This window comes from Apteryx rowi, unplaced genomic scaffold (assembly GCF_003343035.1).
Source record: "Apteryx rowi isolate R43461 unplaced genomic scaffold, aptRow1 scaffold_368, whole genome shotgun sequence".
NCBI lineage: Eukaryota > Metazoa > Chordata > Aves > Apterygiformes > Apterygidae > Apteryx > Apteryx rowi.
The window spans coordinates 482,296-504,200 of NW_020450174.1; the positions used below are offsets into that span (position 1 = coordinate 482,296).

At 47.2% G+C, this 21,905-nt stretch overlaps 2 protein-coding genes across 5 annotated transcripts in view; both read right to left on the minus strand.

Moving 5' to 3' along the window:
- Window positions 1–12,044: 12,044 nt before the first annotated feature.
- On the minus strand, window positions 12,045–14,148 carry ACTA1 (actin, alpha 1, skeletal muscle). The gene is made up of 6 exons (XM_026073400.1): window positions 14,011–14,148; window positions 13,528–13,852; window positions 13,239–13,400; window positions 12,828–13,019; window positions 12,525–12,706; window positions 12,045–12,367 (listed from the first exon to the last, which is right to left on the minus strand). The coding sequence occupies exons 1-6, from the start codon at window positions 14,137–14,139 to the stop codon at window positions 12,224–12,226; spliced, it is 1,134 nt and encodes a 377-aa protein (XP_025929185.1). The 5' UTR covers window positions 14,140–14,148; the 3' UTR covers window positions 12,045–12,223.
- Window positions 14,149–18,749: 4,601 nt separating this feature from the next.
- The window catches only part of NUP133 (nucleoporin 133), a 38,960-nt gene continuing 35,804 nt past the window's right edge, over window positions 18,750–21,905 (minus strand). For all 4 annotated transcript variants that reach the window (XM_026073391.1, XM_026073392.1, XM_026073393.1 and 1 more), the window contains 2 exons: window positions 20,052–20,140; window positions 18,750–18,998 (listed from right to left, as the gene is read on the minus strand). In XM_026073391.1, the coding sequence (XP_025929176.1) occupies window positions 18,862–18,998; window positions 20,052–20,140 (226 nt within the window). In that variant the 3' untranslated portion in view covers window positions 18,750–18,861. The remainder of the gene's footprint in view (window positions 18,999–20,051; window positions 20,141–21,905) is intronic.

Here is a 21,905-nt window from a genome sequence, read left to right on the forward strand (position 1 = left end):
CCCCTTGCTGGGACACCCACGCTACCTCTTCCCAGATCTTACTAGTCTTTTGTAACTCTGCTATCTGATCAAAACACTCCCACACTCATTTCAAGGATGTTAATAACAACCAATTACGATGCAAATACTGCTAGTTTTTCCCTTTGCCTGCCTCTTGCTTTTGGAGACAAGTTAATATTTCAGCTGAGGTGGGACATCCAGATAACTCCTCCTCATTTTCCCAGCTCACTGGGGAGGCCACCCAGGCCAAACGCTGTGTGACCGGCCCCCACACCTCCTGCGGGGCCAGCCCGCACCCGTTCACGCTGTTCTGCATTGCTATCCTTTTTCCAAAAAGTCATTTTCTTATCAAGATCCTGCCGACTGCCGCCACAGGCAGGATCTGCGCAGCACGCCATGCCCTGATGGAGAGGTCCAGCCAGTGCTGTATCACCTTGGGGGTCCCAGCATCAGAAGGGACATAAGATTTAATTGTTAATCGGCTAACATAGATGTGTCAGAAAGGACAGCACTCTTATGAACAGGTCTTCTCTGCACTGGAGCATCAGGAAAAAAAGAAAAAGAAAAGGAAGAAGAAAAATGAAGAAAAAGGTTTAAATCATTCTATGGAACAAGTCCCTGCCTTCCTCTGCCATTAGCTCAGGAATATAAAATCTTTAGCTGCCAAATACGTGGCAGCAGCAGCAGCCGCCACCCCAGTAGCAGCAGAGAGGGCCATAAATGTGCTAGCAAACATGCTTTAGCTCCCAGTTTAGAAGAAGGCATGTAGGCACTAAATGCACTCTTGGTGAAATGATGCACAGCAGCAAGGCCAGATACCGATCGTTAAGAAAAAAGTGCCTCGAACAAAATGTCACCACCGTGAAGGCATTTTCTCAGGTGTCACAGAGAAGCACTGGGAGGAAATGCAGGGAAAGCATGGCACACCTTTAAATGGACACAAAGTGGGCCATCAGCAGGGTGGGATTTATTTTTAACCCTTTGGAGTCTGCAGATGTGCAAATCCTGTATGTGTGGGTTTCTGCAGCCATTTGGCTCTCAGACTGGAAAGTGCCAGTGTGCTCGGGGTTAATTTAGCCTCTAGCTGTGAGGGAGATTAAAGTCTTATGGTGCCTCTTCCCTCGGCTTTGCAGCGATGTCGGCTCCAGCCCGAACACGCGTGCATGTGCTAAGCGCTGCTGCCTGTGCATCAGATTGACAGTTTTCCTTCCAAAAGGGCCAAGCTCGGGCTGAATTTTGAACCTTGCAGTCAGCCTGGCCCTGCCCACGTGTCCGAGCCAGCGGCAGCACCCCACCGCGAGCTGCCCCGAGCAGGGGGAGATGCAGGTCCGCGGCTGGCTGAGGGCTGCGCTGGGAGGCTGGCGCCRGTGCGGAGGCTCACCTGCCATGGAGAGGGCTTTCCGTACAGCCCCTCGCACTGGTTGCCGTTTTGCTGACGGTTTTCCATCACCTCTTAAAGGCTCCTTTATCACTTTCTGGTAGAAGGCATAATTGTTCAGGAAAAGACAGAACCAGTTTTAAATACAGATAAGCAAACACTACAGCAAGTTTTCCAGGCCTCTCCACTCTAAATTTTTAATAAATTTGTCTCCAGACCCTTGCTTGTCCTCCCTGGTGTTCCCCATCCTAAAGCCCCCTGCTTTGCAGCAGTCGTTCCACCGGCACAGTCACAGAAAGGCCAGCAGCTCTCAAACAGCTCTTACAGGCATGGCAACATCCTCATGGAAAGGAAATTTCCAATCTGCCATCACAGAGGTCGCTGCCAGGATTTTGATCCTGAGAGGACCCAAAGCAAACACACCCAGAGGGGCCTGCGCGTCCCGTGGGAAAAGTCCGAGGCTCAAATATCCGATTGTCCCAGTGCACCAGAAATTATCTCGGGAATGGTTTTGACAAATGGATGCCCTTGAAAAAAAATAGTGCACCACTTGTGAGCAGCTCCCCTCGAGAGTGCTGACATCTGTGTATACTGTTTATAATGAATTATCTACTCGGCACAGGGAACCTGTTGGCTCTGAAGAGCGGTGCTAGGCTAACTTTCATCTCCCTGACTTGCTGGTTTGCGTCCAGCCCAAGCCGCAAGGGAGCCAAGCCTTTCCTCTCCCAACCCACCGCTGCCTGGCACAGCTCACGCTCTGGGCCCGCTCATCCGCCCCGCTTCTGCCCCGACGCTGAAGCTCACCTGAGTCCTTGGTTAGAAATACTTGACTCCCGTTAGGCTGGCTGCCGTCACTGGGTCAGCGCCAACAGAGAGCAGGAGGAAATTCAGGGATACAGAAGGAAAAAGGCTGCCCTGAACCGAGCTGTCTGGACAAGCTTGGTACCAATCGCATGCTCATCCGACGCCAAAAGGAGATGCGGGTATCATCCACCAGCAGAATTAAGCTGTGCATTTTGCTSCCACTGGCTGACGAGACGGATGGTTTCACACCTGAGGCAGGGGACGGGGGATTCAGGACTCTGCGCTCTGCTTCGGGCCCCTGCCTCCCCTGGACTTCCATTAGCAACCTCTGGCTGTGAGATACTAATCCATCAGCAGCTGCCCCGTGCCCTGGAGACTTGTGTGAACAGCCCAGATGTGTCTCGGCACGCTGCCCCGGCGGTGCTTGGGCTGGCTGCTCACCCCGGCAGCATGCATGGGCTCTCCGCGGCAGCCCAGCCTCGCTAACCCCAGTAGCAGAGAAATCGCCATCCTGTAACATACCGCAGGATCAACCAATGCACAGCAAAAAGCCATTAGCCCTGGGCAACGCACAGAAAGTGGAGAACAAGAATAAGATCGGCAGCCTCCATCACTAACGTCGCAGCAGCGGGCAGCTCTCCCTGCAGCACACCTGCCCTGCTTCCCCAGACAGGCCAGGAATGTGCTGGACTTTCCTGCGCTGGTCTTCTCCACCTTACAGCTGCCCTCTAAGACACCAAGGGAGGCAGACAAGTGGTGTCCACAAGGAAAATCGTCCTCCCTGGCCCCCGGTGCCGGCAGGGCCTCACTGATGCGAGATTCTCCCCGGATGCTCCTCAGGGCACAGCTCTGGCCAAGAGAGAAAAGTAGAAAGAGCCTTCATTAAATATAGCGACCAAATAGCGATTTCCGCTCCCGAGACAGGGCAGCTGTGCAAACACAGCACTCCCCGGCACTGGAGCTCATCATTGCACCAGGCCTGGCTGCTTCAGAGTCACCAGGGAATAAAATAGGAAGGCCCAGTCTGAGCTGGCTTCTTAAAGAGGACTTTGATTACTTGCAGTTCTTCTTCAGCCGATCCAAAGGCTTTGACTGTTCCACAAGGTCTAAATACTGTATAGGGGACTTTTTGTCACTTTTACCACGTATCCTACCAAACTGGGTTTTATTAAAGACCTTAGGGGCTACAGGCCACTCCTAAAGCACATTAGCTTCAAGGTGCTTCCCTCCTCGAAGGCATACATGATCCTCAGGCCCAAGGCAGATCCACAGATAAGGCATACATCTCTCATTCAGCCCTGGTTGCTCTTGTTTGCCCAGAGCATTCGCAGACCGAGAAATGACTGACAGGTGACAAGATGATCATGTATTCCACCAAACCACTCTTAAAAATCTCTTGAACGCCTTTGTGCCTCTTTGCCCTTTGGCTCTGGAGAGCAGACAGGTACAGCAGGCCGGGACTCTCCTTTTTTCATTTAGTGGCACCCTCGCTGTGGTCCCCCAGCACAATTTTTACTGAGTACCTTTATGCATCTCTCCCTAGGAAACAAGGACAGCTTCCTCACTTAATCAAGTGTGAATGCAACAAGAATAAGGCACTGCTTTTAAATACAGCAGCTCTTTTAAGCTGGATTATTCCATACTCCTGTGGAGGTAATGTCCTCCTTCACATCGCCAAGAAAACTCACAGAAGGCTGGTAAAAACGCAGGGACGCTTTGAAGCAGAAATAATCCATAGCATCCTAGTGGACATAAAATGTTTTCCTGGTTTCTGGCAGAGCAGCTACAATGATGGGCATCCAACAAATGTCACAGAGAAATAATCCTTTCATTCCTTCAGTGCGTTGCTAAATTCTCCTTGCTGGAGAAAACATTTACTCCTAGTTCATCAAGATTTCCCCTCAAGAGAGGTATAAAAATATTTAAATAAAATTACTTTGGGCTGATCCAAAGAACAGATAATGGCCTAGAAATTTCCTCTGGAAGGACAACCATAAAAGCCTAGTATTTGCTTATTTATCTATGACAACTGATTTCAAAGAATCATTCTAAATGCACATGCCATCTCAAAGCTTTTATTTATTTTGACTTTTTAATCCAAAAAGATTTCCCCCAAATTGATTTTTTTCACACAAGTTTTTAGATTTTTCATCTCACAGACACCTTTTTCCTTTAGTCTCCATTTCTCTCTGAGATTAAATTGTAAATTTATGGTCACCTCACATTGCAGTCACCTTCTTTCTGGTTGGTGGCCTGCTTTCCCTTCCAAACCCAACATCAGCTCTCCCTGTTCTTCTGTGAAAACAGGAATCAGAGAAATTGGTGGGAAAGTGCCTACCACAGAATGAAGCACGGCATCATATTCTCAAAACCCAGGCAAGACCTGAGAATGAGCTACCTTTGAGTGAAACCTTAAAGGAATACCTGAGGCTTCCTCCTTCCTTCTGAGGAAACACTGCTCCAATGCCTACAGCACCATGATGCTGGAGGTCGCATTTAATGAATTAAAAAAAAAACCACACACACAATTCCTGGCAGGGCGCAGGGAGCCTCCTCCGCAGGGGCAACGAGGACGGCTCCAGGGACCCTGTGCCGGAGGCAGTCACGGATGTGGTGTCCAGGGGGGCTTTGCAGCGTGGCATTTCCTAACGCGCTCTTGGTTCAAGCGAACCCTTGCTCTGCTCTTCTTTGCCATCCTCACACCCACCAGGCTCACAGAGAAACCCCTTCCCACTGAAGCTGGCGGCATGGCTCTCCCGGACTTGCCGGGGAAGGGTTTCCCTGTTCGAAAGCCAAATAATGCATTAGCTCCACTCTTCCGAAGGCAGAATTCTTGCAGCGATTTGCTGTGCCCTTTCTAATTTCACTTACTCTTCCAAATTATTCCCTCCATCCCATAATATGCCACCGGAATCCCTTCCACAATTGGGAATGTTTGTTTAACGAGTCAGATATAGCAAGGCATGAATTTATAAATAGAGAGGGGCATGGCTGGGGACTGTGCAACGTGACTCACAGGTCAAACTGACAGTGAAGAACTTATCAGACATTCACTTTAAATATTCATTTTGCAATACCAAACCCTGCTCACGGTTACACTTACCATATAAAAACACCATTGCCATATGCAATCAGTTTATTTATGGTAATTTCTCCAAAACTACTCAGAAGCCACTTACCATCTTGCCGGACAGAGATAAACCAGGGTTTGAAAGGAAATTGCTTCCTCAGAGCCTGAGCCTGCCCTCAGTTCCAGTCTGTAACTCAGCACCATTTTCCAGATCAAAACAAAACTAATGTTACTGGCAAAACTATTTCAGGTTCTACAGTTATGTCAAATTACATTTTCTCCTTAATTACCTCTTTTCCACTGGTGTATCTTATTTATCAAACCTACAACTTCCATGAAATATCTGCAGTCTGGACTTACATCTTATCGCTTTAAAATTTTCTTCATCAGCCTTAATTCAGGCTGATTCTTTGACAGAAAATAATAAAAAAAAAAAGATGTAAACATGAAATCAACAATAAGAAGCCCAGAGAACAACCAAAAGATTAAAGACATACAGTTAACAAATTTCAGGAAAAGAAACAGGCAGCAGTTTAATCTTTTGCCTTTTACTTCCAGTTGATCATTTCATGGCCTCAAACCCTGCCAAGTTCTGGACTTAACCTTCCTCTTGTCATTGCTTTTATTGCTACAGCTTTACTTCTTATTCTGGGACCTGATCATGCGAACATTTAAAACTTTAACCAAATTAGCCATCCTTTCAGTGGCTTCAGTGAGGATCACTTGCATGAATCAAGCTCGGCACTTTGGCAAATAGTTAAATCGAGGGTTTGAATAACCCAGCAGAGGGTTCAGACTGGACAAATGTGCTGACACTTTGCTGAAAAAAGTGATAGGTCAAATCTAACCTGAACAGACAGTAATAAGTAATGCCGAGAGCAGTGTTAATGCAGGACCTCTGGAAGCCTCCTCCACCATTTCTGTGTTGCAGATTATGGCAGACTTGTCCCTTTTCCCCTTACACGGACATCTGCCCGGGTCCAAGGCCCTTGTGAGGGTCGCCATGCCTTAACGCACCCCCCGCCCAGCGCTCCTCACGCTGGGGGCCAGCCTTGCAATTATTGTCCGTGTTATGCTTTGCTCTCCCCTCGCAGCAACCTACCCCTCTTTATTTTTAAACAACGATGCTCATTTAGCAGGTGGGCTCCCCGGGCTGCCTGCAGCGGGGTTTCAGCCCTCGCCCAGGGCAGCTGCCGCCTGGAAAGCACTGACCACCCCTAGGCAGTCTGGGCAGAGCAGCACCTGGTTTCTGCATCCTGGCCAGCATTTGACAGGAGTTATGTCAAGTTGTTTCTCCAGAAAGGAACGTGTGCACTAGGCACTTAAGGAAAAAAATCAAGGTGTCAGCAGAGGTTAAGCACTTCGAGGATTAGATGGCACCTGTTTTGCATTGGACTTTAGATTTTAGCACCAAAATTCCTTTTTTTTTGCTGTCTGAATAGATCGATCTTCTTTATTAACTCRTCTGTCATTTAACCCCTCACATCTAAACCACAAGGTTTATAATCCCTCAACTATGCAGTCTCCACTAAGGTGGGCTGACTTCAGCAGGCTAGTAAAAATAAAGGGATGAGGGAGTAAATCTCAGAGTAGGAGGCCTAAAATGAATTGCTATGCTTTTTCCTAAAACATTTATCCCAAGTGAGACTTCTTGTATTCGAGTCCACTGCTCCAGGGGAAGTTTCCTACAGCCGGAAGGGTTTTGCCTGCTACAAATGCAGCGGTTTGACACAGCAACCTGCCCCTGCTGTCTGCAGCGCAGTCTCTGCCACATAGTGTTTCAGGTCCCYGGTGCAAATTGCCTGGGAAAAGGGCAGTGCGGGCGCTCGGCAGTGCCGCGTGCCCTCTCTGGAGACCAAGGGATGAGAGACGCGGCCAGAGATCCCTGGGGCTCTCGTGGGCCACTGCAGCCTCCAGGTTGTGGCTGTGCTTGGAAAACGTTCAGATTTCAAGACTTTCATCAGTATTTGTGCCAGGAAAACAGACTGTGTGACTTTCAGAGCTAAATTTAGGATCCCAAGTATTTCACATTCCCCAAACACCTTCTATGACAGCATCTCAAAACCCTTCCTGAACATTAACTATTCCTCATTATCTTCCTTTGCGACAGAAAATAGAAAAGCCACTTTGTTGGTAACAAACTGAGCCACAAGTGTTGACTTTTTCACAGAGGAGAAAACGGTGATGGACTTGGGATGGGAAAGGAAAAAAGGAAAAGAAAACTGACTTCCTAGTGCTCTGCTCAGTTCCTGCAGTCGTAGAAATGCAGTGTATACCACCTTTGGCAGCACCACTTTGATTATGTTGAAGCAATACTTTCACTATTTCAAAATGGTTGGGGATTGGGAGTTTTCTGGATTTTTTTTTTTTTTTTGAGACAGTCTTCAACAAAACGTCACTAAACTTATTATTAAAATAAAGGCTCAGGGAGGCAGTTTCCAGGTCAAAGAAAAATCTTTGTGTCCCGTTCTACAGCTTTTTGCAAAAAGTGCCTCAATCCCTCAAAAATCAGTCAGAATGCCTAATGGCAAGAAAGACCACTGCTGCGGCACCCAGATCGCACTTCGCTTCCTCACGGTTCCCAGCGCAGCGTGTCTGGAGCTCCCTGCCACCTCCCTTGGCTGCCGTCCCCAGACGAGTGACTAATGCAGTGACCGCGCTCTTCACCCCGGCAAGCACGCCGTGGTTCAGACCCCACGCCCCTCTTACTTTAACCATGCTTCGGGATCACGGTTACTTTAGGGACTTCAAAATCATACACAAGTAGACATAGTTGCCCTTGGAAACCTCATTGGCTTCCTTTGGGTTGACCTGCTTCGGACTTGATTCTGCTTGCATGCCCCCGCATCCCTCCCTCTCTGGAGAGCCGCAAAGCCACGAGGGGGGTTCGGAAAGGGCACGACTACCCCGAGGTCCCGAACGTCAGTATTTTATATTTCCTGCTTTTCCCGTTCCAGCCTGAGCAGACGCTAGCACCACAGCAGAGCTGTGCAGACGTGGCCTCCTGTGCAGAGCCAGTTGCAGTCCCGCGGCGCGGTCCCCACCGCGCTGCACTGAAGGATGCGGCGGGGGGGCCGCGACCCCCGAGCCCGGCCAGGCATCCGGCGTGAAACCAGACGCCTGTTGCCGCTGGCTGAGGCCTGCGTGCTGCTCAGCTCAGCGTGCGCCAGCTCCCTGCGCCCTGCGGCAAGGCAGCCCTCCCTCTCTTCTCCTTCGCCGGCGGGATTTCTCGGCTTTAAAGGCTCGGCGTCCCTCCGACGGCGGAGCAGGCAGGGAGCGGGGGCAGGGGGCGGGCAGACGGCGCGGCAAGGCTGCTCTGCCCGCAGGGGACACGAAAGGTCCCCAGCTGCAGCCAGCAGCTCCCGGGCGCGCGGCTCGGGCTCGGAGGAGCCCTGCGCCACCCCGTCTCCGCAGCCACCCGAAGGTCGCCAGCAGCCGTGGCGTGGGAGGCGCACACGGGAGACAGAGCCGGCCTGCGCCGAACCGCAGCAGCACTGGCCCGTTTCTCACGGCCTGGCCCCAAATCCATCACCGTTAGGAGCCCTGCCTCTAGTTATCCGCCAGCTGATGGACAGGTTGCGCTCCTCCTGACGTGCGACCTTTCCAGCCCCAGGAGGCGCACCGTGGGGATCCACACAACTGAATAACCATTTTAATCATTTTGGCTCAAAAAAAGAAAAGGAGAAAAGAAAAACAAATGCCCCAGAGGCAACATTCCATTTAGTTAAATTTTTTTCTGTGGATTAGTTAAATAGAAACAGAAAATATTTGTTTTTTCTATAAAATAAAGCCAAAATGTGAATGTTTTGAACAAATGTACCTTGAGGGCGTTAAACTTTATGTTTCATTAAAAAAAAAAAAATCCACAGAATTTGTTGCTTAGGAGCTTCCTGTGAAAAATAATGGCAGTTTTGAAAGCAGCCTCTATCCTGCCCTTTTACTAAAATCTCATTGAATAAATAATATTGACCAATTGCCCAAGGGTGATTAAGGGCCGAGTAAGCACCCAGTGGAGCTACACCGGTGTCAGGTCTGTGGGAGAGGGTATCTGGGCTCCCCCAGCAAAGCCAAAACCAACAAATGCTTTTCGCCCCTGCAGTTTCAGAGCGCCAGGAGAGCAGCCCCCACAGGTGCCAGGTCCCCCTTCCAAGCGGGGAAGGAGCTGTGCTGTTTCATGGGAGGTGGCCCATCCCTCTGCTGGCACGCCCAGCTGGGGTGCCGAAAAGGGGGYGAACCAGCAGATCGCACGTGCATCAGTGCCCCTATGTGGTCCCCAGCGGGGAAGTGAGACTTGCAGAGGCTCCATGCAACAAGGCAAAGGCGGCTGCGTGGGGCGTGCGCCGCGCACAGCACGGGGGGCGCAGGCAGGGCCCCATCACTGCCTATTTGCATGGTCCTCCAAAGGGTCACTAGCTCCTGGGGTCACCCACAGGTAAGGGATTGCACTGAAGGGCAGTGCGCTGGATTCAAGGATTTTAAGGCAAGACAAAAAATCGTGGTTATCTTGCCTGACTCTTTGCATTGCACAGCCTTTAGGACTCCACTTAGGAAATTCAAGGCTTCAAGTGTTTGCCCAAAAACAAAAATAGTCGTGCTCTGCAGACTTTACCGAGGTAAAATAGTCATTTTAATTCAATACTTTATTACAAGTCCTTGTGAGCCATGTTTTGTTTGTGGTTATTATCCAAAGGAGCAGGGAGGGCAATGAAACTCTCAAGAAATGCACAAACCCAGGCTGGGGTACACCAGTGACATTTCCCAAACCCCTTCCCAGCACCAGGACTGGTGAACCATGGGTAAACTCAGCTTATCTGTTTCCAGATAACCTTTAATTTCTGAAAGCCCTGAATCCAAATAAAAGATTAATTTCGGGTTAAATGAAGTGTTTTGTTTTGAAATTAAAATATGAAATCAATTAGACGCCACAGATATGTATTTCAGGTATAATCAAAAGTTAGTTGTATCTCAGTTCATTGATTCAGCAACCAAAACAACAAATCAGTTATTTTTTCAGCTGTAAAACTGCCCTTTTTGGCTCTTACCTTCAGCAGGAAGAAATGGGTGCCTGCTTTGCAGAGCACCTGACGAAGTGGGGCAGTAGGAGAAGAAATGCTGCCACTAGCGTCAGTGGATAACGAGATGCTGGTGGCAATATTAGCCCTTCTGTGCAATGCAGTGCACACGCTGCCGGGGGAATGCCCTCTGCCCACAGCTCTGCCATCCTAAACCCAAGTCAGGCATCTGCAAAATCCGGGTATTTATTCAGAGGGAGCAAGCATCCTCTGTTCCCACTGATTTTGGTCAGTGTGGAGGGCCGGGGGGTGGGTGTCTCAGTACCACTTCCAAAAAATCAACCTATTTATTGTGGGTTTAGGACCCTAACTTTAACCACACAAAAGCTGAGTCTGTGTGTGGTTACCCCACAGCAAGCAGCATCTTATCCAGAGGCTGCTTTCCTAACTTAACTTTTATCTGCGCTTTTAAAACAGCCTTTTACTCTAAAAACAGAAGCTGGTCCTAAAATCCATCTCGTATCACCACTTAAGCCAGGACTGAACGCTAGATCAGGGGTCAAGTACTGAGGCCTTTACATCTGTGAAGCATCTCCTCAAATCCCAGCAAAGAGCTGTCTGTTTAAACATATGCCACTGCACAAGGAGTTATAAACACAGAAAGTAAAAGATCATGAACTACCTTCTGTTTGTTTTAAGAAGCAAATGTGCCCCCACCTTCCCGATCCCTGCTGTTCAGAGCGAGATCTCGGCCCAGGAGCTCCCAGGGCTGCTCCAGGGGCCTCCCTGCCCCCAGGTCACAGCGAGGGATCAGGTCAGCTTCTTCCRCAGCCTTTTCCTTCAGGATAGGGCTACAGGGTTTATTCATGTACCAGCCACAATGCTGAACACGTGTGCCCTTAACAGAGTTGCAGCAGAGCAAAACCCTTCCTGAGCGGGAGATCCTGCTGCAACACACCATTGTTTCAGCACTGCCAGCTCCCACAGCAATCGGAGCTTGGAAAAACACCCCAAAACTCAAGCACCGCTTTCCTACCCAGGCCTGCTGCTCCAGGAGGAGTCCTCCTCCAAGGGCAGAGGAGCAGGGATCCCAGTGCAGCGGCTGGCAAGGGCGAGCATGTCAGGCCAGGTGAGGAAGTGGCCCCGGCTGCCCTCAGCCCTGCAGGCTCCCCGGGGACAGTGCGAGCACAGGCGGGTTTCCCATAAGCGGAGTGGAAAGCTCTTTATTTAACTTGCCCTCGGCCCCAGCCCTGCCTCTGTCCATCAGGGCTTGGAGCTGCACAGACAGGCCAGGGCTACTTTTTTGGCAGGCTGAGCCAAATAAAATCCTTTGCCAGCCACAGCTGAGGAAGGCTCCAGGTAACCCTTTGCCTGCTGGGCCCAGGGGGAGCGCAGCACAGAGAGGGGGCACCCACCTTGCAGCAGCATGGTGCCACACACAGCCACCCCAGGGCTGCTCGCAGGAGGACTGGACCTTCTCCAACCCAAGCAAGCTGTGTAGGGCTGTCTCCTGACCTTGGTGGGTCCTGCCCCCCTCCCAACTCCTCCTCCAGCCCCATCCATCCAACACACTGCTCTCACTCCCCCCACCCTCTCTGTTACACGTGGAGATGCAATGCGCTACATCAGCAAGCAACGTAAAATTCACAGAAGAAACCAAACAAATGACAACAGAAACAACTGCATTGGGGGCGTGACAGAATGACTGATGATTTAATGCTTCTTGAAGTTTTTTGTTTCCTTCCACAGGGCATTGGTTTTAAAAACAAACAAAACAAGGTAAAATAAATTAATTTATGTACACTTTACATACACTGTGCCATGTGGAGCTTTGCAGCAACAGTAACCAGAAATCATTACAAAATAGAAAGTTTCATGGCTGTTGCAGGACCTCAGCAGCCTGCAACGTACAAGGTTGTCATCCTGAGCATGGTTGGCAAAGTGATCATGTAAACACGTTTAGAAGCATTTACGGTGGACAATGGATGGGCCAGCTTCATCGTATTCCTGCTTTGTGATCCACATCTGCTGGAAGGTAGACAGGGAGGCCAGGATGGAGCCACCAATCCAGACAGAGTACTTACGCTCAGGTGGGGCAATGATCTAGAAGAAGCCAAGAGAGAGCAGAGATCAGTAAACAAGCACCCACTGCAGGCAACAGGCACTGCCTTCTCTTAGGGGTGTGCACAGCCCCACCTGCTGTCCGCAAGAGGGAAATCCCTGGAGGCGCGTGGCCATGTCTTTTACAATCTAGCCATACCTTGATCTTCATTGTGCTGGGGGCCAGGGCTGTGATCTCCTTCTGCATGCGGTCAGCAATACCTGGGTACATGGTGGTACCCCCAGACATGACGTTGTTGGCATACAGGTCCTTCCTGATGTCAATGTCACACTTCATGATGCTGTTGTAGGTGGTCTCATGGATCCCTGCAGACTCCATACCTGGTGGCAGGGGAGGGGAGAAAGGCAGGAACGAGTTAAGCACCAAGTGAGAGCTCTGCAGCAAGACTCAGGAGGGAGGGAAGAGCTGTTAAGGGAGGAGAGAGGGGAGGGGGGCACACACCAATGAAGGAGGGCTGGAAGAGGGTTTCTGGGCAGCGGAAACGTTCATTGCCAATGGTGATAACCTGCCCATCAGGCAGCTCGTAGCTTTTTTCCAGGGAGGAGGAGGAGGCAGCAGTGGCCATCTCGTTCTCAAAGTCCAGTGCCACATAGCACAGCTTCTCCTTGATGTCACGGACAATCTCACGTTCAGCTGTCAGGGGGGAGCAAAGATGTCAGTGATTGCAAGGAGGGAACAGGCAATGCCTGCATCCTCTCCACAGGTCTGCAGGGACTCCAGTCACCCCAGCCACATGCGTGTTCCCAGCCAGGAGCACTCCCAGGGCTTGCAAAGGGGTGAGAAGCTGCAGCATCCCTAGAGGTGCAGGGGGTGTTGGGGGGAGGGCATTTGGGGGAAGGCAACAGTGCTTACCTGTGGTGACAAAGGAGTAGCCACGCTCAGTCAGGATCTTCATCAGGTAGTCAGTGAGGTCCCGGCCGGCCAGATCCAAGCGCATGATGGCATGGGGCAGGGCGTACCCTTCATAGATGGGCACATTGTGTGTCACACCATCGCCAGAGTCCAGCACGATACCTGGAAAAGCAGAGAGCAGCACCTGAGACACAGCTCATAAATGGGCTTGCACTAGGGAGCAGAGCCGTAGGGGACCAGCCCTGGGCGTCCGCAGGAGAAGGGTGTCCTGTGGGACACTTGTACTCACCAGTGGTACGGCCAGAGGCATAGAGGGACAGCACAGCCTGGATGGCCACGTACATGGCAGGCACGTTGAAGGTCTCAAACATGATCTGGGTCATCTTTTCACGGTTGGCTTTGGGGTTGAGGGGGGCCTCAGTGAGGAGGGTGGGGTGCTCCTCAGGGGCCACACGCAGCTCATTGTAGAAGGTGTGGTGCCAGATCTTCTCCATGTCGTCCCAGTTTGTGATGATGCCGTGTTCAATGGGGTACTTCAGGGTCAGGATACCTCTCTTGCTCTGAGCTTCATCCCCTACGTAGGAGTCCTTCTGACCCATACCCACCATGACGCCCTGCGGGAGAAGAAAGAGGGGGGCTCAGGAACCTCTCCGTGGGTCTCCCAGGCAGGCAGGGAGCGAGCTTCCGCTCCACACGCACGGGCGGCAGAGCACAGGGAGCCGCCGGGACGGAGCGCGCGGGACGGGGCAGCGCCGGGGGGGCAACGCGGTACCTGATGGCGGGGGCGGCCCACGATGGAGGGGAACACGGCCCTGGGGGCATCGTCCCCAGCGAAGCCGGCCTTCACCAGGCCGGAGCCGTTGTCGCACACGAGCGCGGTGGTCTCGTCCTCGTCGCACATGGTGTCGGCTCCCTGCGGGAGGGCGGAAGAGGGGCTGAGCGGGGGCGAGCGAGAGCCGAGCCGGGGCCGAGCCGGGGGCCGCGCCGGGGGCCCGCGGGGACCGGCGCTTACCTAGGGCTGGCTGCGGGCTCGGCGCGTGGGCCGCGGCGCGGCGGGGGCGGCTGCTGCCGGAGGCTGCGGGGCCGCGGCCCGGCGCGGGGCCCTTTATCGCGGCGGGCGGGCGGAGGCGGCCGCCCCCAGGAATGCGGCCCCGGCCGTCGCCATATTTGGGAGTCGGGCCCGGCCGCGGCCCCCGGCCCCGGCGCTGCCCAAACAAGGCGCTCCTGGCTGCGGCCCAGGTGAGCGAGCCCCGGCCGTATAAGGCGCGTCTGCGGCGCCCCCCGGGCAGGGGAGGGGGCCGGCCGCCAGCCCGTCCGAAATATCCCCCGGCACCCGCCAGGCCCGTTAAGGGCAAAGCAGGTGGGGTGGGAGCCGCCGGGCCCGCGGCGGCCGCAGGTCCGAGCACAGCGGGGCAGGACAGGACAGGACGGGGGTGCCCGGTGGCCGCCCCCGACGGGACGAGCCCGGCGGCGGCTGCTCTACGTGCGGCCGCGGGGAAGCGTGTGGGCCTCGGCAGCAGCAATGTCCCTTGCCGTGAGCAAAAGTTACGGGCCTCAAAAAGAAGCAAAATCCTTGTAAAYCTTGCCTTTTTCTAGAAGTGCAGGTACAGGCTAACTCCAGGGGGAAGAAAGGGAGCAACGAGGTAGGTGAAGCTTCAGTTAAAAAGTAGGTTTGTGGTTTATGTACAACACCTGTGCCTTCACATTCATTCCAGGTGTGGACGGGGTCTGGCTTTATATTTAGCCTAGGTGAAAGCCACAGCTTTACACACTGAGTTAAGTTATATGTTTTTTGTTTTGTATGTTCTAAACATGGAAAATAAGTGTACAGGATAACAACAGTTAGACAAACACTTGAAGAGAAACCTGGGAAAGTATTCATCCCTGGGACTGTCTGAATCCCAAAAGCCTGATGCAGAAGTGGATGCTGGTGCACTTACCGTGTACCCATTATTGGACTGCTGAGCACGGCCTGGCTGACAGCAGAGGCATCCTGTGCATTTATCACAGGGGCTCACCCTTTTAAAAAGGAGCGCGGTCTCACAGACAAGTCATCTCTGACTAGATGCAGGTACTGTGCCAATCAAGAGGAACAATTCATTTCCTTCAGCTAAGGAAATTTAAGCAGCAATTCCAAGTGGGAGACCTGAAAGATTTTAATCAGAAATTCTGACTACCAATGGAAAGAAGAATCAAGGTGAGGAGGTAACGCAAGTAGGTTTGCAACCTCACCAGCAAGCTGCTGCACATCAACCTTCCAGGCTTTCTTGGAAGGCACAACTGGCCAAGGGCAAACCCTTTAGAAATCTGGCGAAAGGAAGTCTGGAGAGAAGGAAGAAGAAATACTAAACTAGAAGCATTCGTGCTGCAAGGAATCTCCTGAAAGTGAAGGCATTTCAGTAACTGCATTTCCTTCACTGCAAGGCACAGCAGAACAGTCAACAGAGAAGCAGACAGCTCCTCTTCTGATACTTAATTTCTGTATCCCCTAGTTTGGCAGCATCCCCCTTCACCTCTGGCTGTTCCCTATTTCGTTCTGTTTTAGATTTCCATTTCCTGTCTTGTTACTGTATTAGAGCACACTGGGGATAAAATATGCTATTGTCTCATACTATTCTTCAACTTATTTTATTCTTCAAGTCTGTCCTCTACAACTGACAGTACAGAAATGGAAAGCCTGAAAGCACTTAAAGGAATCACAGCCATCAAATCTATGTACAGAACTGTAATGCTCAGCCATGGAGTCTAAAATACAGTCAGTTGTGTTGGTCAGATGTTGAATTTGAAATCAAGTTATGTTTGTAACAGAAATCCCACCTGAAACATTAACATCACTGAGAAACATTCTTAATGATTCTTCAGTGAAATCTGACACAAGAATGGATCTATTCTATCCCTTCGGTTTCTTTAAATTCTCTCTCTACACAAATACAGTTTACAGCAAAATGCCTGATGGCAATGTTAATTTCTTATAGTTCTGCATAAAAGATCACTTTCTGCAGGTAGCTCTGATACTAAACTATACTTACTAAATCAATTTGATTTTGGTCTTAAGTCACAAAGCAATTGAAATTAGTTTCCAAAAGAGAGTGGGGCACAAGGAAAATCTTTTCTGCAATTTGTCACAAATCACAATTTATAAACTTTCCTGCTGCTCTAATGACAATTGAGTATAAGCATGTAGACATTTTGTACTTTGTATATTTTGAATTAATGAGAAAATAAATATTTAAGAAACATACACCTCCTTATTCGAAAGGAGCTATCTATGCTCCTTAAACTGTTTTCACTGAAAACTGGGTGTGTTTTTTTTCTCCAAAACCAGCAGTAATTTATTTACTGTATTTGTTACATTTGGAAACAATTTAGAACTACTGTATAATCTTTGATATGTAAATGAAGGCATCTTCCCCATATAGTAATCTGGGAAGACAGTTCTGTAAAAGAACAGCTTGTTACATAATGAAATAATGCATGAGAAGAGGAATAGCCCAAAATCTCAACCTTTTCAAGCTTCATAACAGAATAATGAACTGATTTAATATTTCTAGTACAAGAACATTTAACCTCAGTTTAGGCATGGAAGTTATTTTAATGAGGTTTCATTTAAGTAAACTCATTGCCTGTAGCCTTCTGTTTTGGCAATAGTCAGATGAAAGGCATTGTACAAATGCCAAGTAGCTCCTAACCCAGCAGCAGAATAAAATAGTAGTAGTGAAAACGACATGGCTGAGTTTCCTGAGAACCTGGAGAAATCTTTTACACCACAGGGAACAAACACATCTGCCAAATAAGCCAGACACCTTGAAGCAGATCTGTAGTTGAGGATTAACAGAAACATGTACTTCTACAGAAGTTTTCTTCAGTTTACTCCGTCAATCCTGACAGAATACAGGTGGTCAGGTCAGCAACCTAGGAAGGTGAGTTGGGGAGGGATGAGATATCTCCAAAGTATTTTACTGTGGACAGTCAATTCAAGAGCTTTCTCTTCAAGTAAAATTTGAGTGTCCAGTAAAAGTTCAGAAGTGGAACATATTTCAAGGGGTGCCAATCATGTGTTAACATTTTTGGAGAAAGGAATAATCTAAGTTTATCAATCAACTGAAACAACCTTTAAAATCATATTTAAAGAAGGACATGGAATTCTGGTGCTTTAAATGATTTATTTGTTTGAAGCCACAGCTAGGAGCTATGCCCACACTTCGGTGAGCCATGCAAGATTGCAGAACAACGAAATTTGCTTCTTAGAAGAATCTTAGAAGACGACTGCTAATGCATTTCTTTCCCATATTAGTTAGAACCTCTCTAGATAAATCTATTCTTCCAAACATGTTCAGACTCTCAGCCCAGCTTACTGTATTAGTACAGGGAGAAGGGGAAGAAACGGAAGGGGAGCTGTGCTTTTAAAACTAGAAACTGGATTCTCTTCAACCGATTTAACTTCTGACCTTCTCAGCTGTTGGATCAAGTTGTTGTAGCAGGCATGCAGCCAGACAAGTAAAACATAAGGGCATGCAAGTTGTGCTGTATTCACTCTCTGGCTACTGAGCTACTTGCAAAAGAAAGGTGCAGCTTATCAGATTAAAGAAAGGTGCAGCTTATCAGATTAAAGTAACTAACTGAATTTTAAATTAAAATCTACCAGCTGTCAGAATAATTAAAATTGAAAAGTTACATGGATTTTTTTTTTTACCACCAAGTTAGAGATAACTAACCGGGACAGGGGAATCGGTAGCATCATCTAGTAAAGAATGAGTCACCGAGTAAGGAAGATCATGCTGGACTCCCACTTTGAAAACTGCTTTCTAGGTTTCCTGTGAGCCTAGGTCCAAGCAGTTACTGTGAATGACTGCACGGTGAGCTCTTAACTGTCATTGTTTTAGCTTTACTCTAAAAATCTGGATATAATTTATATGAAAGTTACAGATGGAGAAAATAGTTAAAATGCATTGAAAAGGTAAGTAAATTTAAGCTTATACATATAAACTGAAAGAATGGTGGATTTGCTGGACCACAGAGCTTTGAATGAGAAGTGGGCTTTTTTCCTACCTGCCACTGACAAGCTGAGCAACTAATGAGAAGCCCATTATCCTTTCTGTGCCAGTACTCTTTAATGCAAAGTTGAATTTACTTAGTTTCTATGGCAAAAGATACTTCAAATGAAAGGCGTTTTATCAGTGCAAAGCATACAAAAAGCCTTGAGAGTAGAGTTATTTTTTGTTTCCTAAATAAGCTGAACAGTCATGTAGCATGCATGTTTTCAAGTATGTTCTTCTGTGAAGAACAGTGAAACGAGAGCAAAAGTTTCCACCTTCTTCAGTGTGTCCCATGTTTCACCCTTTGTGCATCTTTAGCCCTCCCTAATGCTGAATGAAGATACAAAATGAAACAAAGTTTACAAAGGTACAGAAAATGAAAAAACTTTATTTTTCTTTTGCCTGAAAACAGAACACCGCTATCACCACCCCATGACTGGAGTGAAACGTTTATAAATCGTCAAGACCAGGCATATTACTATATATAAAGTTTATTACAAAGTTTTAACAAAATAAGAACAGGATGTAAAAAAGTATACATGAATTTAACGATCCTTTAGAAAAAATATTTAAAAAAGTGAGATTCATCATGCTTGTCCATGAATGTAGAGTTCATAGTTTGCCTTTAACACAAATTCGAAGTAAGGATTAGATTTCAAGTTGCCAAGTTCATCCGCTTGCAGCAAGTCCTTCACTTCTGGCAAATATTCACTTAACTGAACTCCTACAATACAAAACCTTTCATTACAGAACTGATAAAGTACTTCACTTGGAAAGGATCTCAACTGCTAATGCAAACACCTGGTTTATGCAAAAAAAAAAAAAGTTATTCTGCAAAACAAGGAGTCAAAATTCAAGATGCAAATACTTCCTTCCTACCCAAATAGAGCTTCTCATAATGATTTTAAAGTCACTGTGAATTCTATTATTAAACCTAAGAAATCCTTAAACCTAAAAAACTTAAAACTAAAATCCAAGTCACATAGCACTTCAGAGAAAGAAAAAAAAAAGAAAAGAAAGTCAAGAAACAAATACTTCTGCAAATACTCCAAAATGGATTGCAACATTTCAATCTGGGCTGTGGGAATTTTACAAAAGGAAAGAAACCAATAAGATTGAAAATACAAAACTAGAACTGTTTTGAAGAACATTTATAACATGGAACCTTCTCAGCTCTGGAAAAAAAAAAAGAGTATATAGTAATATTAAAACTGAATTTCTTTGAGTCTTCTAAGCTACTTATAATTTTTTTCAGAATCTGTAACTTTCATGGCTGTAACTTGCCTTGGTCCGTTTTAATTTAATGGAGGTTTTGTTTTGTTTTGTTTTTGCTTTTGCTTTTTTTTGGGGGGGGGGGCRGGGGGAGGCGGGCAGGGAAGAACATTTGAGCTAAATTAGATTAAGCTCTTCTGAGTGATGGACCATTACATCTTAATCTTTTATTTTACAGATTATATGCATTTAATTCCAGAAGACCCTTTATTTTGTGATAACAAACTACTAAAAAGCTGATTGCTGCCCTACTGACCAAATAATTTGAGAATACTGAGATTATAACCAAGGAATCTGCTAGTCTCTCATCTCCTTATCACTTCATAGAGATAGAATTAGTTCCCTTATGATTGTAATTATCTACTGGATTGCATGTGGAAGTTTTATTATTCTCAGAAATTATTTATCCTCCATCTCTTCTTAGGTATTAACTGTTCATTTTAAGGAGCTTTAAAAATAAACTAAACTATTTCAAGAAGTTCACTTAAATATAAGTACATTTTACCTTCTTTCAAGAGTTTTTGTAATATTTTCACAAATATACTATCTTTAGATACTTCAATTGGATCGTCTTTACCTTCTGAATTGGACCACCTGCAAGTCACAAAGAATAAATTGTGAAAACAGTTTAGCAGATGAAATAAAATGCAGCACTAACAAACAATACATAGGAAATTTGATAAATTATCCAAGACAATTAATAAATGTTCAAACAGAAAGTGTTATATACTTCCCTACAGCTCAAAGCAAGAGGTTTTTCTATCCCGTGTTAGTTATTCTTTATTTCAAAGGTAAAACTGTAATACAATTGCACTACTAAAATGTAATCTAGTTAGGAGGATAATAGAAACACTTCCTATCTTCTAAACTGTAAAAGCAATCATTACTTATTTGTCTGATAAAAACAGAAGTATTACCCATTAAGATAAAAACTAGTCTCAGCAATGATTTCCATCATCTCACAATCATTAAGGATTTATCTTTTAGTACAATAAAGCAGAAGAGGTAATTTGCCAACATGTTTGAAAAATGAGAAGAGGAGGGGGAAAGAAAAAAAGACTGAAAAATGTAATTTGCAACCAAATTTGTGCCTGTAACAGCACAAACCCCGTACTTTGAGTCTCATTTATGATTAAACATGAAGGTGAAAATTTGTGAATGCAAGTCTCATTTGTGATAAGAAACCCCCCAAAAGATTTTTATAAGAGAAAGGTAATTTTAAATGAGAATTCTTCATCTTTGAAGAGCTTTATATGGAACGGTCTTAAATCAATAGCAACCTAACCTTCCTTGCTGTGGTTCTGACCTCTCAGTTGTTAATGTCCTCTGTTCCATGTGTTAAACTGCCAGACAAAAAGAGCTCTCTCATGTCAGTTCCCAAACTAACAAGACTCTCATTTGGCCAGTGGAACATGGTTGCAATAGATCTGTACCTGGCTCCCAGGAGCTATACTGACAAATCCTCTGCACTTCACTGAGACCATGGTTTCACCCTGGAAGTCAGTTTAACTCCAAAACTTCCCAGATTTCATCTTTGATTCTACTGGGAAGAGTCTGAGGAAGACTGAAGGGGAGTGGAGTGCCTCCTCCTGGGTGCAGAGGAGGAGGCCAGCAAGGATGGCTACCACAGCACGCTCAGCAAGGCTCGCCGTTCTACTCCAGAATCTCACCACTGTAGTTGTTCAGCTAGAGAACAGATACCACCCTTAAAAGAAGGTACTATGACATGTCAAATGCTTTATTTTGCACGTAGATGAAAGCTAACACTGCTTCTTTTGAAATAGATCTCAACCTCTTTTTAACAGAGCCTTGCTGAACTAGAAGCTCAACTGGGAGATCAAGTTTTCTAAACACTATTCCACACAAAGGTGATTTGAAATTGCATCTAGTTAGCTAGTGGAGTGGGCAAATTCTTGTCAGCAATATATGTATATGATTTTAAAGGTTTAAATATTGTTTCCAATATGCTGTTCCTGGCCCAGTAGACAAGGCATGAACAAACTGCTAGACTGGTACCATGTAGGAGCTCTGGAATCTTCCATCCTGAAATTAATAGGTAAAGAAGCCGCCACTTAGAATAGCATGAACTTGTTTCTGCATATTGTATGTCAGAGGTGACTAACTCAGTAACACAATTACTAATTTATTTTCTACAGACCACTGTCCTTTGGAATCTACCCTGTGCATAAGTGTGAATACAAATGCTACTTATTTCCATTTTCACCACAAAAGACAGTGCATTTGGAATGTATTCTCATCTCATTCCTTAGGTTCTTTTGGAACAGAGATGGGATTTAGAAAATCTGGCTGAAAATTAGTAAGGAAGAGGAGGGAATAACATTTGAATCATTTAAACTGG

What these genes read in the sequence shown, in the direction of transcription:
- ACTA1 (XM_026073400.1), bottom strand. Translation starts at nt 14,139, where the DNA reads ATGTGCGACGAGGACGAGACCACCGCGCTCGTGTGCGACAACGGCTCC. An exon ending in TGGGCCGCCCCCGCCATCAG is followed by an intron (nt 13,853 to 14,010) that starts GTACCGCGTTGC and finishes CTTCTCCCGCAG; the next exon opens with GGCGTCATGGTGGGTATGGG. An exon ending in TGCCTCTGGCCGTACCACTG is followed by an intron (nt 13,401 to 13,527) that starts GTGAGTACAAGT and finishes CTGCTTTTCCAG; the next exon opens with GTATCGTGCTGGACTCTGGC.